Genomic DNA, 16,078 nt, shown 5'->3' with positions numbered 1-16,078 from the left:
ATCATCAGATGTGTTAATGAGATTCTGGATTCCTTTTTTTTGGGTGCTTTGCTTCGGCGTTCTGGTCCAGACATCACATTGACGCTGTTGGGACTGATTAAATAAATGAACCATTACATGGACAAAAGACATCCTGCGTTGGGACACTGCTTCAGGCCTTAAACGACAGTTATGAGGAATCAAATGCATCTTTGACTGAGGAGTGAGGCTGTCCCTGTTGAGCATTGTGTTCGAGGATGTGGGCTAATGAACCCAGTATGACACTGCCTAGATCCTCTGGCAGACTGCAAGTGCTGGCAAGTGGCATCCGATGCAAGCAGCCCAAAATCGGTGTGAACATCTCGGCTTCATATCAGCGTCGGTTTGTGTTTGCCCAGTGGCAAAATTGGAAGCACAGAACAAAAGCTTAATCCAGTGACGGCCCACCAGATTTCATCATCTGAATGGGATGGGATTCGAACCCATGCCTACGAAGTAGACTAGCACCTGAAGCTAGCGCCTTAGACCGCTCGGCCACCCATCCTAATGTTGGTTGTTGAAGGAGCCACTAGAATTGTTACCTATAGCCTCAAATCAGATCATGCTCCCTACTGACAGTCCTGACCACAAGAACTCTTATCCTAGCCACTGTGCGATTATAAGGGGATTTACGGGTGGAGGACATCTCTGAGTTTTACAGGAGAAGGAGACGGTGGCAGGTTTTGGCGGGTAAGCCTGCAATCTGGCCATGAGACTCTCGCACAATCCTTCTAGGGGCGAGAACATTGAAGCAACAGCCAGTCCCCCACCCATATCGGACGGAACCTCCAGATCTGCGGATGCGGGCTCAACCCCCGTCTCTTCATCATGCATCATGATCTCTTTTGATCGCACGTTGCATCCAAACCCACTTCGAGGCTGAGGAGACAATGCATTTCATTCTTCTTGCGCCCCAATGATGTCCCGGCGCTTCAGTCCCGAGTGATCGATCAGTCGCCAGAGGACGATACGGGAGTACCCCGCACCCGACGTCAGATGCTCTGTGGAATGTCTGGGGAATGCGCTGAGGATCTACATGAAGGCGACCAAAAGGGCAGCTCGGTGGTCTTGGCCTCTATTCCGGCACTTGCTCGCCATTGCTGAGGATCGGATCATTACTATGCGGAGCCATTGTTGCCCCCTCGTTTCGTCTGGGGCGCCGGAATTCGTTTTGGGGTGACGGTCTCAAGAAGAAGATGTATAACGCCTGGTTGGGTATTTATAAGTGTGATCTTCAGGTCAGAGAATGGCCTGGTCTTTGCTGATTAGCGGACAAGTTGACTCCTCAAGACCTATCATCGCATCCCGGAAGACTGCAGGCTGCCCAGCATGCCATTCCTCGCACCAGGTTGGCCAGCAGCCATCATCAGCGTGCTTGCCGCTTCAGCCCTCGGCCAGGGAACGAACTTCCCTCCAGACACACTAGGACTCGAGAATGGCTTTGTCGAGATCGATACACCCAACTTGAGCGCCCGCATTGTCCGGGATGCCCAGGTCCTAGCCTCTCTTCGTGTGGCAGGAGAGAGCTTCGACTTCCTACCCTTCGATTACCTCGACCGCCGCAACCGCGATGGCCAGTATCATTGGGGTGACATCACCTACCGCTACCGCGAAGAGGGGAGCACAGCCTGGATCGACGGTGACTCGGCGAAGAAGCGACAGCCCGTCGAGTCCCTCAGCCCTGGGGGTGCCCTCGCTGCGTCAGGCTTGGGGCCGACTCTTCCAGGAAGCCCACTGAACATCACTCGTGAGTGGCTCGAGGTGGATGGCGACCTTGGACTCCGCTTTACAATCGTCAACACCGGAGACGCGACCCTCGAGCTCGGCAGCCTCGGCTTCCCGGCCGAGTTCAACAGCATCTTCACTCACCGCGAACCCCTCGAGATGCAGAAGTCTTGCTCCCTATCGGACCCGTACATCGGTCTCGATGCTGGTCAGATCCGCGTGACGCCTGTCAACCCGGTCCGTGGCTCTCGCGCTGCCCTCGTTGTTACACCGCTGGGGGGCACGAGCACACCACTCGAGGCATATCGCAATCTAGTAGAGCCATCATTCCAGGACACAGGCTACGGGAGTCAGACTTTCGAGGGCTTTTACGAATGGCAGGTCTTGTCCCAGGCGTGGGCCGAGAAGGAGTGGGCCGCGGCCGAGCAAGGGCCCTGGAACAACCCTTCGTCACGGGCCCTTGAGTCTGGTGGAACCCTGCAGTTCGGGCTTCGCTTCACGGTTGCAACTGAAGGCGTCCGAGGCTTCGATGACGCTGTCCGTAAGACCGGTACGCCTACTGCACTGGGCATACCGGGATATCTCCTCGCAAGAGATTTGCCGGGTCAGTTGTTCATCAACGCGTCATCCGAAATCAGTTCCTTCTCTTCCGAGCCGGCCGGCGCTCTACGTGTTGCGGAGAACGACAATGGTGGGTATACAGTAACTCCGTCAAGTGCGGAATCCACGTGGGGTCGTGTACGCCTGACGGTCAAGTATGCCGACGGCAAGGTGCAAACCATCCATTACTTCATCACCAAGCCGACCAGCGAGGCGCTCGCCGATATGGGCAGGTTTCTCTTCAATGATGCCTGGTTCACTGATGAGTCAGACCCCTTCAACCGCACGCCTTCTGTGATGACCTACGACTACGAGGCTGGCGCCATCGTTGAGCAGGACTCGCGAGCCTGGGTGGCTGGGCTCAGCGACGAGGGGGGCACTGGAGCCTATGTCGCTGCCGCCATGAAGCAGGTCTTGCAACCAGATGCCGAGGAGGTCGCGAAGTTGGACGAATTTGTCAACAAGGTTGTCTGGGGCCAGATCCAGCTGGAGGACTATTCAGTGCGAAAGTCCATATTCTACTATGACCCCGATCGCATTGATTACAACTACAGCTCGAACATTGACTGGACAAGCTGGACGTCGTGGAACCGAGAAAACTCCTACTTCATCGACCGCGCCTACAATTATGTTCACCCTGCAGCCGTATACTGGGTTTTGTATCGCGTCGCGAGAGCGTATCCTGACTTGGTAAGCCATGACTGGTCATGGTACCTTGAAAAGGCCTGGGGAACTGCGCACCGCATGACGGATTCCGAGATATGGTACAATGATATGGGTTTGATGGGCGAGACGGTATTTGGTTTCATCTTACAAGATCTCTTTCGCGAGGGCGAGACGAATAAAGCAGAGCAGCTGGAAGCAAGAATGCGAGAGCGTGCTCAACTCTGGGACTCGCAGGATGTACCTTACGGCAGCGAAATGGCATGGGATTCGACTGGACAGGAGGGTGTCTACTACTGGACGAAGTAAGTGCCGCTTCATCGGCCTGGTGTCCTGCAAGATACTGACAAGTGTGATGTAGACATTTCGGCTTCGATGGGTCAGCTGCGCAAACAGTCGACAGTGTTCTTGGATATATGCCGACGGTCCCTCACTGGGGCTGGAATGGATGTGCCCGTCGATACTGGGACTTCATGTAAGTGGATGCTGTTGATTGGAGCGAAGCGCAGAGCATTTGACTAAGCCCCGGCCGCAGCTATGGCGGAAAACTGCGGCGCATTGAGCGACAAATCCATCACTACGGATCCGGTCTCAACGCGCAGGTTCTTCTCGCTGCCTTCCGCGATGATCCGAGCGATTCATACCTCGTCCGCGTTGGATACGCAGGCTCCTCTGCGCCCGTGTCAAACATCAACCAGGTTGGTTTCCCCTCGGTGGCATATCACGCATGGCCAGACACCCAGAAATGGGACGGCATAACAGGAGACTACGGTGGCGGGTTCCTGGGCATGGCGCTCAGTGGTGGCGTGTACGTGGCAGACGACTCAGAGGTCGGTCTCGTGGCCTACGGCGGTATCCTCGATCGTCAAGAAAGCTCTGTCACAGTACAGCCGAAGGACGCAGTGAAGCGACGCGTGTACATCGGTCCACTCAGCATCTTGGTCGAGATTGACGCCGGCATGGTGGAGGAGTTCTCATATGACGGTGAAAGCGTGACGTTGACCGTCAAACAGCCGGCGGATGGCCCAAGAGCTCAATCGGTCATTGTCTGGATTGATTCGCGAACTGAGAAGCAGTGGAGAGTGATCAGCAATGGGGCGGTCGAGGCACGCGGTGGTTGGCAGACAGGTTTCGGCGACGATGGGGCTACAATCAAGCTTATGTCGGTCTAAGGTAGACGGGTTCGTTTCAGGGACGCATTGTCAGTTGAGATTTGACAGTCTGCCGAGATTATAGTCCTTTCAAAGAAGAGATGGAGGAAGCATGACATGTCGATCTTCGTCAAAGGCATTAAGCATGTGGTTCCTCGTGAGACCTGGTGACTCGAGGGTGCGGACTTATTCGACGGCTGTCTCTGCACAGCAATGGCGTGGCTTCCGCGAGCGCGTCTGAGTTGAAGTCAGAGAGCCAACGATTTTCGGCCAGCCGCTGTCACTCAAGCCTCGTATGTACTTGTTCAATCGTGTCCGTGCCATAGAGCTAACCGGCAATCACGGCTCACGGCTTGACCCTCGCCATGCGAGGCAATTGGTGTTCAGGCGTTCTTCGACAGCCGTGCCTCTGACTCTGCGCCTCCGTCATGTTGAGGTAGTTCCTGGCGACTCATCGGCGGACATTGGGTATTCCAATCGGACGACGCAGAAGTGCACAAAATGGATGTATGCCATGCCGTAGGAGGAAGTCCTTGCTCAGGAACCGCCTGACTCTTCTGAAAGCGGAAAGAAAGTTATGCGGATCAGAAGGATCAGTGATCATGAGAGTTCAGTGGTGCTGGTCGAGACCTGCTACCAAGTCTCTGGAGGTCGACTTCGGACGAGGCATGGCCAAGTACTTCCGCATATTGACCTCATCAGGTTCTTTGTTCAGCTCCGCAGCCCTTTCAACGGGGTTTTGGGCCCAGAAGAAGCCACTCGGAACTCTCTAGCACGTGAGAAGCCCGTGCTGCGTAGGTACCACCTTACCTGGCTACGTTTCGCCCAGACCATCTTTCCACGCCACCCCAACTCTCGCCCGAAGTCACACACCACACACTCATCAAGGTAGGTAGGTACACAACGAGATGGCCTGCTAGCCACTCATGGGCTTGTGCTTCCACTTACTTCCTCTAGTCCATCTGATCTTCGAGTCCCGCTGCCCAGCTGTGCCGTGAACGCAACGTGAACGACCGAAAATGATACTCCCACAATCGAGCAGACCGGCTTATCTATCTTTTACGTGTCATGCATGTTCCTTTTCAGCCGCCTTCTTAAGTCAGCCTGTAATAGCGTGGCATACAAGTTGAAGCGAACTGCCTCATCACTCGACATGCTCTTACCTATCGACATGGCCCGCCCAAGGAGCGCATGGAAAGAGCGTCAGGGTCGAGCATCCAGCCAGCATCACATCGTTTGCCTCTCGTGGTAGACCTCAATATCCGAATCCTGTCATTCAGCCCCGTACTATTGATGACCAAGATGGTCTATGCCATTGGCTTAGCCTCAGGCGTCCTTACCACAATCAGAACAGCCTTCGCCTCATCGTTCCTTGTTCGGACTAGCCCGCCAGGCTACTGCAACGAGTACCGAGCTGACTTTCCTTCTGTCGCTTGCCGACCACCAGAAAGAACCCACAGCATGTTCATTTCTCCTCCCCGGACTACCCGATTATGTCTATTGCCGAGCCTCGATACCCTTCCCACTGGCCTGGGAAGAGGGTTACATTATCCCAAAGTGCCCGACGTCAGGGTAGGCTGCCTCGGATGTGACAGGCATGCAAGACTAGCACGACTTGGGCGATCCTCGCTGTGGGAGCTTTCAGCTACAGACGCTGTATTTCTGCCACGCGCAGCACGTGAGGCTCGTCGAAAAAGGACTTCCCCAGGGTCATTCTTTGTTTTCCCCACCTCGACTGTTGGTCTCCAGTAGCCTGGGCTCTTTGTTTCCCAGGACCTTGGGTGGCCAGTTCTCTAAGACATGTCTTGGATCTGGACCCGGCTCCTGGCTCCTGGCTTCTAGCTTTTTGTGGCTCTCTGACCATTCTCGCAGCATAATCAGCTGAGAGTGCGGGATGTGTGGTGACCGTCAGGCAGCTGAGCTGACCGTCCCTGGTGCCTCCAAAGTCTCCGCTCAACCCAGTCGTAGGCACTGCGCGCGCCCGGTGAGCGACTCTTGGTGACACGCCGGACCTGCATCTCACTTCGTAACTGTCGTGCAGAAGGACAGAAGAAATCATGCCATACGATCGAAAAGTGACACGCTCGGATGGCTTAACGGCGACAATGCGCACCTCCGTCTCCTTCAGGTGGTCATCCAACGGCCTTTAGCACACAGCTTGCTCATGATCATCCGGGCTGCCACCCTGCCACCTCACCCATGGCGCTCGATAGCTCCGACGATCATGGTCCAGCCCTAGACGCCCTGGGCACCATCTCGACTCGCTCCCCTGCCTGTGCAGTCATTCATCGAGCCAGCTAGTCGGTGAGGCCAGCGAAAAGGGCGGCACAATAACCATGTGGCTCCAGTCAGATCGGTGCGGAGCCAACGAAGCTTACCTCTCTGCAGCCCAGTGCTGACTGGGAGACTTTTCAGGCCCAGGCCCGCCATGCCCGCAATACGAGACTATGTGGTGGGTGGCCACTCAGAGGGGGGGGGGGCATACAAAAAGTTACTGGCTTTAGCCAATCGACAAACAATCGACAAAGTCGCTCTTGGGGATTGATTCCGTCCGCGCCAGGGCGCATCGCACTACCCCGGGTGCTCTAACCCCTGTCCGGAGGGAAAGGGGTCCAACCAGAGTCATGTCTGCTAATTCGGGATCAGCAAGAGGTTCCTTTCCCGTCCTTTGTTCTTCGGCTTGGTCCCTGGAGTGGGCCTTGTGCCTAGCCAAGTAACTGGCGAGGCCTGAGCCAGGTAGCCGGGAACGACCTTTCGGGGCTGGCAGTCTTAGCTTCTGGCAGATGTGTATACACTCCAGAGAAAGGAACGGCCGTCTCGATACCCCTGACAGCGTCAGGCGACTGCCGGTCGACAAGCGGCTCGACAGGGGATTGAGCTCGCTTGTAAGCCTCGGGGCTGATGGGCTCGACCACGCGAGGTCAAGCCTCTCATGTCCACGCAGCTATCGACATGTTCGAGGACGGGCAGATATAAAGAGCAAGTCACCAGCCTCAACTCTCCGGGGATAGTGTCTATCATCACCATCCTCACCTGATCAGTAAACCACCTCCTACGCCCCCATCTTCCAGAACGGGCAACGCACCAAATACTGTCATCAGTCATTACGCTGGTATATGCCCCAGCCTGCCACCACTTAGTACTTCATTTGCACCATGCATCTTTCTACCATCTTGACAACAACAGTAGCCCTGGCCTCTGTGCCGGGCGTGCTCGGACACCCGGGCATGGGTAAAGCCCTCGGCGAGATCATGTCACGACAGGCAGATGAGGGCGACTCAACAGAGCTCCTCGGCGACCTTGTCACTCTCAAGGACAAAGATCTCACAAATGTTGGCAAGGATATCAAGAAGTTGCTCACCGGCAAGGGCAATCCTGAGTCCAATGAAAAGTACACAAAGGTTCCCCCCAAGAACTCGGCAGCGTGCAAGGCGGATACTTGCTGCATTTGGAGCTACATCGCCAAAGACATGTATGGCTTCATGGCTGGCCAGTCGGGTCGCTGCACAAAGTGGGCCCGTTTTGCCGTCCGCATGGGATTCCACGACGCCGCCGGCTGGTCCAAGTCTACAGCCAGCCAAGGCAATGGTGCAGACGGCAGTATCATTCTCAGCAAGAGCGAGCTGGATCGCTCCGAGAACAATGGTCTGCAGGAGATGGGCGCTCGCTTCCAACAAATGTACGACAACTACCGAGGGCAGGGTTGGGACATTGGCATGGCCGACCTCATTCAGATGGGCGCCAACGTTGCCACCGTGACATGCCCTCTTGGCCCCCGCATCAAGACCTATGTTGGCCGCAGGGACAGCGCCACGCCCGCTCCCGACAACCTCCTGCCAGACGTCAATGCGGATGCCGACAGCCTGATCGCGCTGTTCCGTGACAAGACTATCGGCCCGCACGGCCTCGTCGCCCTTGTCGGCGCACACACAACGAGCCAGCAGATGTTCGTGAACGAATCCCGCGCTGGTGACCCTCAGGACAGCACACCCGGCGTTTGGGACGTTAAGTTCTACCCTGAGACAACGGGCAAGGCACCAGCGCGTGTGTTCCGCTTCCCCAGCGATATTAAGCTTTCGCAACACCCTACAACGAAGAAGGAGTGGAAGGAGTTCTCTGGTGGCGGCGGACAGAACCACTGGAACGAAGACTACGCCCGCGAATACATCCGACTGTCTCTCCTCGGCGTCAACAACATCAACAAGCTGACCGAATGCACCAAAGTCCTGCCGCCCACGACCAAGAAGTTCTCGCCCTCTGATCAGCGCAAGGTCGAGAAGTGGCTCAACAACACTGATCGCAAGGGCAAGGCGGCCAAGATTGCGGAGAACCTGCTGGCGGGCGACCTTGTCGTGGACGAGGTTCCTGCCACGGCGAGCCCCACGGCACCTGCTGCCGTGACGCCGGCGGCTTGATGGAGAGATGATTCTGCAATAAGAACTGGTAGGCGTTTTCGGTGATATGGCAACGATGCTGGGAATCTGGCGCATCGGCACTTGGGGCAATCAAATAAACTTAGTAGTAATGAAATACATGATAAATGAATTATTGTTAAACAGTGAGCAACAAGTTGCACAACGTCCAGAATCTGTCTCGGAGTGTTTCCACCTCGTCCCCTCCCTTGCAGACCCTTACCTAGGAGGTGTGTACAAATTCCCTACGTCACCCAGGTGGCACCAGTCGGCCTAGTTTTGTATCCTCGGCTCTGCGTGAAAACAACGGACTGAAACAGGGCAGGGCAGGTGGAAGTAGAAGGAAGTGCATACGCAAAGCCAAATGACCGACGTCGCGTAGTGCAAGAGGCGCTTCCGCGACCTGTAATCAATTTACCTTACCACTTCACTTCACAGCACTCCCCCCCCCCTCACCCCCTTTCCCCCAATCCGGTCGCTTCCAGATTTCTAGCCATGGGCCACCACAATATTCGTTACGTTGGCGATCCGAATGCCGACTCAGGTTTCTGGGGCACTCCGACCAGTGTGGCCAAGTAGGTCCATCTCGTGCCAACAGGGCCCCTCAGAAGCATACTGATTATCGCCCAGCTTCTGCGAGGAAGACTATGCCGTTACAAGCTACATAGCCGAATTCATCAACACCCTGACCAACTTATCTTATAGTCTGTGCCGACTCTACCCCAAGATGAGACCATCCTCCATCTGACCTGCTGTAGTTTACTATGCTTTCCGCTATGCAAAGAGTGCCAATCCTGCAACCCCATGGTATCAGAAGATTGATTTCATGGCCTTCTCCCTCGTCTGCGTCGGCGTCACGTCCGCCATGTTCCACGGCACCATGCGTCAGGTGCCTCAGCTCATGGACGACCTATCCATGCTCCTCCTTGCCGGTGCCCTCCTCCAGCCCATTTACGCCCTGAACCAGACGCCTTTTCGCCGCGTGCTCGTCGCGTTGACGCTGATTTTTGGCATTGGCACCGTGTCCGTCATCTACGCCCGCAGCGGCCGCATCGTCATCCACATGTGGACCTTCATCACGCTGCTGACGTTCATCTGGCCACGCACACTATATCTGGTGCGCAAGACGGGGTATTCGGGGGCGCAGAAGAGGGTGCTGATGCGAAGCTTTGCGCGCGCCGGCTGGGCTCTGCTGGCAGGGTACGCGCTGTGGAACGTCGATCTGGAGCTGTGCCTCGGGTTGAGGGCCCTGCGGGACAAGGTGGGCATACCTTTCAGCTGGGGCTTGGAGCTGCATGGCTGGTGGCATTTCTTGACAGCGCTGGGTGCGAGTCACTACATCCGTCTCGTGAGGATGTTGACGGGAGAGGAGCCGATCAAGGTGACGCCAGAGGACGAGGCGGCTGTGAAGGCACATAGGCAGGAGAAGGAGGCCAGGCACAAGAGGTGATAAGGATGGCTGGACGACGCAGAATCTGCACGTTGTTTGTTGTCCACGGACAATATAGGCAGTCAAACTTGACAACATAGAATCCAACCTTGTAGACGAAATAAGAAGGCATCCAGTTCGCGACCAATCTATGTCGTGTTCGACTGGAGCGCCGTCATCGTCATCTTCATTACAATCGACTGACACACATGTTGATCAGTAAAAAAGGCACAATTGATGGGTCTACTAATTCCCATGGTTCGGGGGCCAGGACGCGAACATTAGGTCCGTCAACATAGAGCTACCTCACAGGACTACTTTCCATAATTCATGAAAGACACTTTGAATAGCAAGGCAACCCTCTGTCGTTTGCGAGGCAATCGTTTGGTGCCACGACTGACTGATCGCTCACGTGTAGTGTGTCTGATACTGAAGTCTTCCAGCTTCAGCTCCGCTCAAGCATTTGCATTCAACAACAACACATCACCCGAAAGAAAGGAGGTTGTGCAAATAACATGCAAGGGGAAACCTCCAGCAGCAAGCTCGGGAGCAAAGGTCAACTCGACAAACACATCTGGACGACGCTGTTCACCCGACATCACGTGCACAAAGAGGGAGACCCAGTGGGAGAAAATTCTCATTTAGGAGGCCCCCACAATGTGGATGCTGTAAGCTTGATTGGCCAAGTACGCTGGCTGGCCACGAGTGGGTCGGCACCTCAGATCGCCTATAAAGATGTCGCCGCTGGCTGCCCGTTTTACCTTTTCCCTTTTTCTTCTTCATGTCGACAATACTTCAGTAAGCCACCCCCTACCAGGAGCATCACCAGCGCCTACACATGACAGCCTCGCAAGACGGTAGCTAACCCATTCCTTAGGAGAATCATTTCTATAGTATTCGACCTACTCTGGGTTCTCCAAAAGAGCCACAGATCCCACCCTGGTTGATGATTGATATCCTCGGCACCCTAGAGTGAATGGCTCTGGTTGCCCTCGCACTGCCTGCAAAGGTGGCGGCTCTTCCTTCTGGAAAGCTGTATAGAGGGCGTTTGATGATCTCGTCCCTGTCTTGTGGTCTTGCCTTTGGGCGCGCAGACGGGGTGGGTGCTGACGGACGTCTGACAGGCGTGTCTTTTTTCTCATTTTCATTGCGCATCGAGCTCGCCTCGGTCGTGAAGAAGATCGCTGGTTGGCACCAAGTTTCACAAGCAGTCACGCGTGGCATTCTACCAAGCAAACGCCCCCTTCCTCCTCTCGACAGCCCGCCCTCCCCGGTCCCATGTCCTTCCTCGCCGACGATCACCTCGTCTTGGGAGTAGCACAACCGGCGATGCTGTTTAAAATATCTGCAGCCCCCCAAGACCTGTGAATCGCCATTGGCCGTTCTTGCAGAGGCGCAATTTTCTTGTTTCCTCCGACGCAGAACCGTCTCCTCGCCCCCAGTATCACTGCTCTTGTTACCAATGGCACATGCGCTTCTCCATGCAGATATTGATCAACCACATCACTCCTGGACTACTGCCATGGGAGGCCCTCAGCTTTGCAGTGACGCGCTAGTTCACTTTGTATCGTGGGGCGCACTCTGTACCGTTTGCTGCGATGTCATGTGCCGCGACCTGCTCAACAGCCAGGCTGCGGGCCTGGCATCAATCCTAGGCTCGGCGTTGCAACTGCAGAGAAGGACTTTCTACCTCTTAACTTGACCGAAACGGATCTTGCAACCGCTCTAACGATATTCATGGCTACCCGCGCCGCGCGCGTGAGCATCCACGGCGTCCGTCCGCCGCCTCTAGGCAAGGTGAGGTCATCCGAGCCAGGATCTCATATTAACCTGAACATGACGCACCACCGAAACGGTACCTCGGAAACGGCTGAGGCGTTCACATAACCTACCACTAGAGCGCTGCTCTCTGCGGCCGTAACCTGGGTCAAGCGGCGGTGGGGGGAGGGGCAGACAGCAAGTCGCCGAGACAGAGTCCGTAGACGAGTGGGTTCAGCATCCCACCGCGTTTAACGGCAGTTACATTGCAGCCACCATAGCCGAGTTTATCGAGTCACGCTCATCACGGGGATAGAAAACGGCTCGAACCTGGTTGTGAGAACTAAACAGCCTCAGTAATGGCAATGATCGCCAAAAGAACTCTTACGTGGCTACCAACCCCAGACCCCATCGTCTGTGGGTACGATAAAGAGGCCTCAACGACATGTCGTCCGCAGTTTATTTTTGGTAGTCATGAGGCCTTACAATGCTTCTCGGCGTCTGGCCGGAGGATGGAGCGCGACCGCCATGCCTGCGCCCCTTATTTGGGACGAGAAGATGTCACCTCAACCTTGCCAGTCACCTAATTAACTAGGTAGGTAGCCAACAAGATGCCGCCGCGACAGATATGACTCGGGGCCATCAGAACGCATTGATTTGGCCCTGGGTAGTAGGACCTAAGCCACATTGAGAGATTCACATTCCCAATGAATTGGATCTCGATGTTGCCGACTATCTACTTCGTCATTTCCGACTTCAACCAAGCCTGGGCTGGCTACGGAACTATCTTTCGGCTTCGCAACCTTTCGACAGGCGGACCACTGCCGATGCCTCTATTGTCCTCGCCCTCCATTAAGGTAGGTAGGGAATAGGTTCAAACCTCCAGCAAAATGTGGGCAAGGTTGCCTCCGCATACCTACCTACTCGCAGCACACCTAGTGGAGAGAGCCGTGGCGAAGTGCCGTCGTGGGGCTTCGCCGTTGGCCATCATCTCTCCGCAATACCCTTGCTTCCACCTGCCTGATCGCCTCTGCTAGTCGATTACCAGGCTGGATGGCTTCGGGTCTTAAACGAGGTGGGGAACAGTATCTTGTATTGGATGAAACACTGGACTGGAACGCCGGCCTGCACCGTGAAGTTGAATTGACAGCCCTCAGGCAGCCCGTATATTATCACGCCAATCATGATTCAGCTGGCCTTTATAACTACTACTCCTTCTCACTTGAATGATCAACTCACACCTTGAGACTTAGGTCGACCCGCACCTTATTTTAACGCATCAAAATATGATCGCTTGCTCATGTGCTCTCCTCGGCCAAGGCGCCGGTACGAGGTTGCGCCTCGCCAAATAAGCCAAACCGTACACGTAGGTATTCCAACTAGCAGCTATATGGCTTTGAATGAACGACTAGATATATAAATATGCGTTCGAAAGGCACGGTACAGTGATACCAAGGTGTATTTGTGTTCCAACTGCTCCCAGCCCCAGCCCCAGCGGATCTCTTCTGTACAGGAAACGAATACAGGCCATGTGGTTGTTCAAGCACTCTATAACAAGTCGTCCCTACAGTTATTTATACCTTTCCAAACGCCTCTGTCATATATTCTCCCTATTACCATACCCTACTTGCAGCTTTGAGTGCTGCAGTTTTGACACCAACGGGCGATGCCGTTGAGACTCCTGGTGTTGCGGAGCTGCTCCGAGGCTTCAACGACCAGTCTACCGAGGCGCTGGAGAGGGCCGAAGAAGGCTCAGAGCGTTCCGTCGAGGGCTGCTCCCTTCATAATGCCAATGTACGCAAGCACTGGTCAGTGATTCCTCTTTTTTGCACCCCATAGCAAGCCCCGTCACAACGTTCGAGGGTATCATTCTTCATCATCTATCAAGTTGAGGTTGACTATACATGAAGGGATGGTCTGTGTCTCCGCGAGAAGGAAGCATATATCAGCGCAGTTCAATAGCTCCTGACTAGGCCGTCAAAGGTCATTCTGCGACTGTTCCTGGTGCTCGCACTCGATATGATGACTTTGTAGCCATCCACATCAACCAGACATTGAGCATTCATGGGACCGTACGTGCTACTCCTCAGGTTTAATTGAATCATACTGGTGCTCATCGTCGTAAGGAGCTTTTTGACATGGCACCGGTACTTTATCCATTCGTACGAGACGGCTCTGAGCGACGAGTGTGGGTACGCGGGATACCAACCGGTAGTTTAGTCCCTCCCTATCCCCTCCTTGCCATCGAGACATCCGCTAACCAGATCATAGTACTGGAGTTGGTTCAAGTATCGAGATAATCCGACCAAAATCCCTTTATTTGACGGCAGCGAATACAACATTGGCGGTGACGGTAAATTTTGGGAACAACATGGCAGCACGGCTGGCATGGACTTTGTCAAAATCCCTTCGGGTGACAGCGGCGGCTGCATCACGACTGGCCCTCTGCCCAAGTGAGATCGATATTCCAATTTGTACCCATCAAACCACTACGGCACTGCCAACTTGTTTCTAGCTTGACCATCAACATCGGGCCCATCCGACCTGGCAGAAGCGGCGTTAAGGCAAACCCTGAAGGTCAATTCGCTTACAACCCCCGTTGCTTGAGACGCGACCTGAATTCCTATACGCTCATAGAGTGGATGACCGCAAATAATCTCATCACCATGACTGTGGGTGACGCCAGCCATACCATCCTCTCATTCCAGAATGAACTCCAGGGCCGGTTTTCGGGTGGTTTTGGGGGGATGCACGCTGCTGGTCATGCTGCTATCGGTGGCGAGGCGACTGACCAGTTCTCATTGCCAAATGACCCCTCCTTCTTCCTCCACCATGCCATGATAGATTATTTGTATTGGATCTGGCAGACGCTACATTCGTTGCAGGCGGACCAAGTTGCGGGCATCATTACGATCCTGAACAATACCCCCAGCCGGAACGCAGTCAAGGAAGATACCAACTTCGTGGGCGTGCTGGCGAAAGACGTTACTATTGGACATTTCATCAACACCCTCAGTGGAGAGCCGTTGTGTTATGTGTATGTGTGAAGACCTGCCTAGGCCTTCAGCAAAAGCATTGGATGGTATTCACCAGTGTAAGACATCTGTTCCAGATGAGGTCTTTTTCATGTCTTGAGCCGAGTCTTGACTGTAACGACCACAAGCTCCCGCGCCGTGTTTGTTTCTTGATCCCGATCTGCGGTCACTCGGCAGATTATTGGCAGTCAATCTCGATTTTTATGTCCATCGATTTGTTTTACAACCAATGCCACTCACTGTGCGACATGTCATTTGGAGCCATGTCGACCTGCACTTGGTTGGTGCCGAGGAGAGAAGAGAGGGGCGGGGTACGTTGTACGGAGTTGAGATCAAGAGTAACATCTTGAGATCGTACTACTCAGGGGTCGTATCACTTCACCAATGTCGGCATGTGATCTCGGCCACCGGTGAGTACGGATGAGGCGTCTGCATCAGTCTTATACCATTTCTTGATCTGCATTATTATTTCCTGTGTCGAAGGGTCCGGCAGTCCGGCAGAATGTCTCAGCTTCACTTATGTCACACCACTCCTCATTTACCATCCCTCAGACCCTTTCGATAAGCACCCTGGTGTCTCACAACAAACCGCTTGGGCACAGGCACCAAGTTTGATTGCCGAAGCTTGTTTTCCCTAGCTGCCTGTTGTTGTTTCTCCTACCAATGGACAACGTCGACCAGGCACTGTAAGGAAAGAGATGAACTTCCTTGGGCGCGAGACAATTGTCTCGCGTGTTGATAGGGGATGGCATATTCTATTAACGTTGTTGACAGGGCTTGGCGCGCAGGGCTAAGTATATCGCCGACTGAGCTCCGTTCCAACTGACTTTGACTTGTATTGCGTCAGCATCTCATCAATTCGGCGGCTGGAGTGATGATCCCGAGTCCAGCCATCGTAATCGCGATGAACGAGACGGGATGGCGAGCTCGGAAGCCTCTAAAACATCAACATTCCCACAGGATTGGAGTATGTCAAGGCTGTGGAAGGTTCTCTTCGAAGCTCGGCATGCGTGCTAAGACGGATCCAGCCCTCAAGATGTCTTGATGCCCAGAGCCTGTCTTCTGGCTCCTCTACTCCTTAATGTTGGCCGTAGACCTTCCGACATCACACCCACCAGAACCAGCTGCATGTCGACATTGTCAGTGAAGCCGTCGCTCACAGTGAGGCGATTGGTGAACCACCGCTTGCCAGACCAGGGAACTTCACCAAAGACTTGACTTGTCGAAATGGACTTCCACCAAGATGACCTTTCGCATGGTTATGTGAACGAAACAGCAGCAGCACCA

General features: G+C 54.5%; 4 protein-coding genes and 1 non-coding gene across 5 annotated transcripts; 4 read left to right on the top strand and 1 right to left on the bottom strand.

Moving 5' to 3' along the window:
- Window positions 1–440: 440 nt before the first annotated feature.
- On the bottom strand, window positions 441–523 carry D7B24_001408. The gene has a single exon. It is a non-coding gene; the product is annotated as a tRNA-Leu (tRNA).
- Window positions 524–1,347: 824 nt separating this feature from the next.
- D7B24_001407 (uncharacterized protein) lies at window positions 1,348–4,178 on the top strand (the record flags this gene model as incomplete). The annotated part of the gene is made up of 3 exons (XM_028635644.1): window positions 1,348–3,311; window positions 3,368–3,481; window positions 3,542–4,178. The coding sequence occupies 3 exons, from the start codon at window positions 1,348–1,350 to the stop codon at window positions 4,176–4,178; spliced, it is 2,715 nt and encodes a 904-aa protein (XP_028491876.1).
- Window positions 4,179–7,312: 3,134 nt separating this feature from the next.
- On the top strand, window positions 7,313–8,572 carry D7B24_001406 (uncharacterized protein; the record flags this gene model as incomplete). The annotated part of the gene is made up of 1 exon (XM_028635643.1): window positions 7,313–8,572. The coding sequence occupies one exon, from the start codon at window positions 7,313–7,315 to the stop codon at window positions 8,570–8,572; it is 1,260 nt and encodes a 419-aa protein (XP_028491875.1).
- Window positions 8,573–9,064: 492 nt separating this feature from the next.
- On the top strand, window positions 9,065–10,019 carry D7B24_001405 (uncharacterized protein; the record flags this gene model as incomplete). Its single annotated transcript, XM_028635642.1, has 3 exons — window positions 9,065–9,144; window positions 9,200–9,273; window positions 9,328–10,019. 3 exons carry the CDS (start codon window positions 9,065–9,067, stop codon window positions 10,017–10,019), a joined length of 846 nt encoding a protein of 281 aa, XP_028491874.1.
- Window positions 10,020–12,478: 2,459 nt separating this feature from the next.
- On the top strand, window positions 12,479–14,803 carry D7B24_001404 (uncharacterized protein; the record flags this gene model as incomplete). Its single annotated transcript, XM_028635641.1, has 5 exons — window positions 12,479–12,613; window positions 13,283–13,313; window positions 13,405–13,564; window positions 14,036–14,209; window positions 14,272–14,803. The coding sequence occupies 5 exons, from the start codon at window positions 12,479–12,481 to the stop codon at window positions 14,801–14,803; spliced, it is 1,032 nt and encodes a 343-aa protein (XP_028491873.1).
- Between the last annotated feature and the right edge of the window lie 1,275 nt (window positions 14,804–16,078).

This window comes from Verticillium nonalfalfae, assembly GCF_003724135.2.
Source record: "Verticillium nonalfalfae strain VnAa140/NRRL 66861 chromosome Unknown scaffold_129, whole genome shotgun sequence".
Classification (NCBI taxonomy): Eukaryota; Fungi; Ascomycota; class Sordariomycetes; order Glomerellales; family Plectosphaerellaceae; genus Verticillium; species Verticillium nonalfalfae.
The sequence above is the reverse complement of the archived record's forward strand: the minus strand, read 5'-3'. Positions and strand labels throughout refer to the sequence as shown.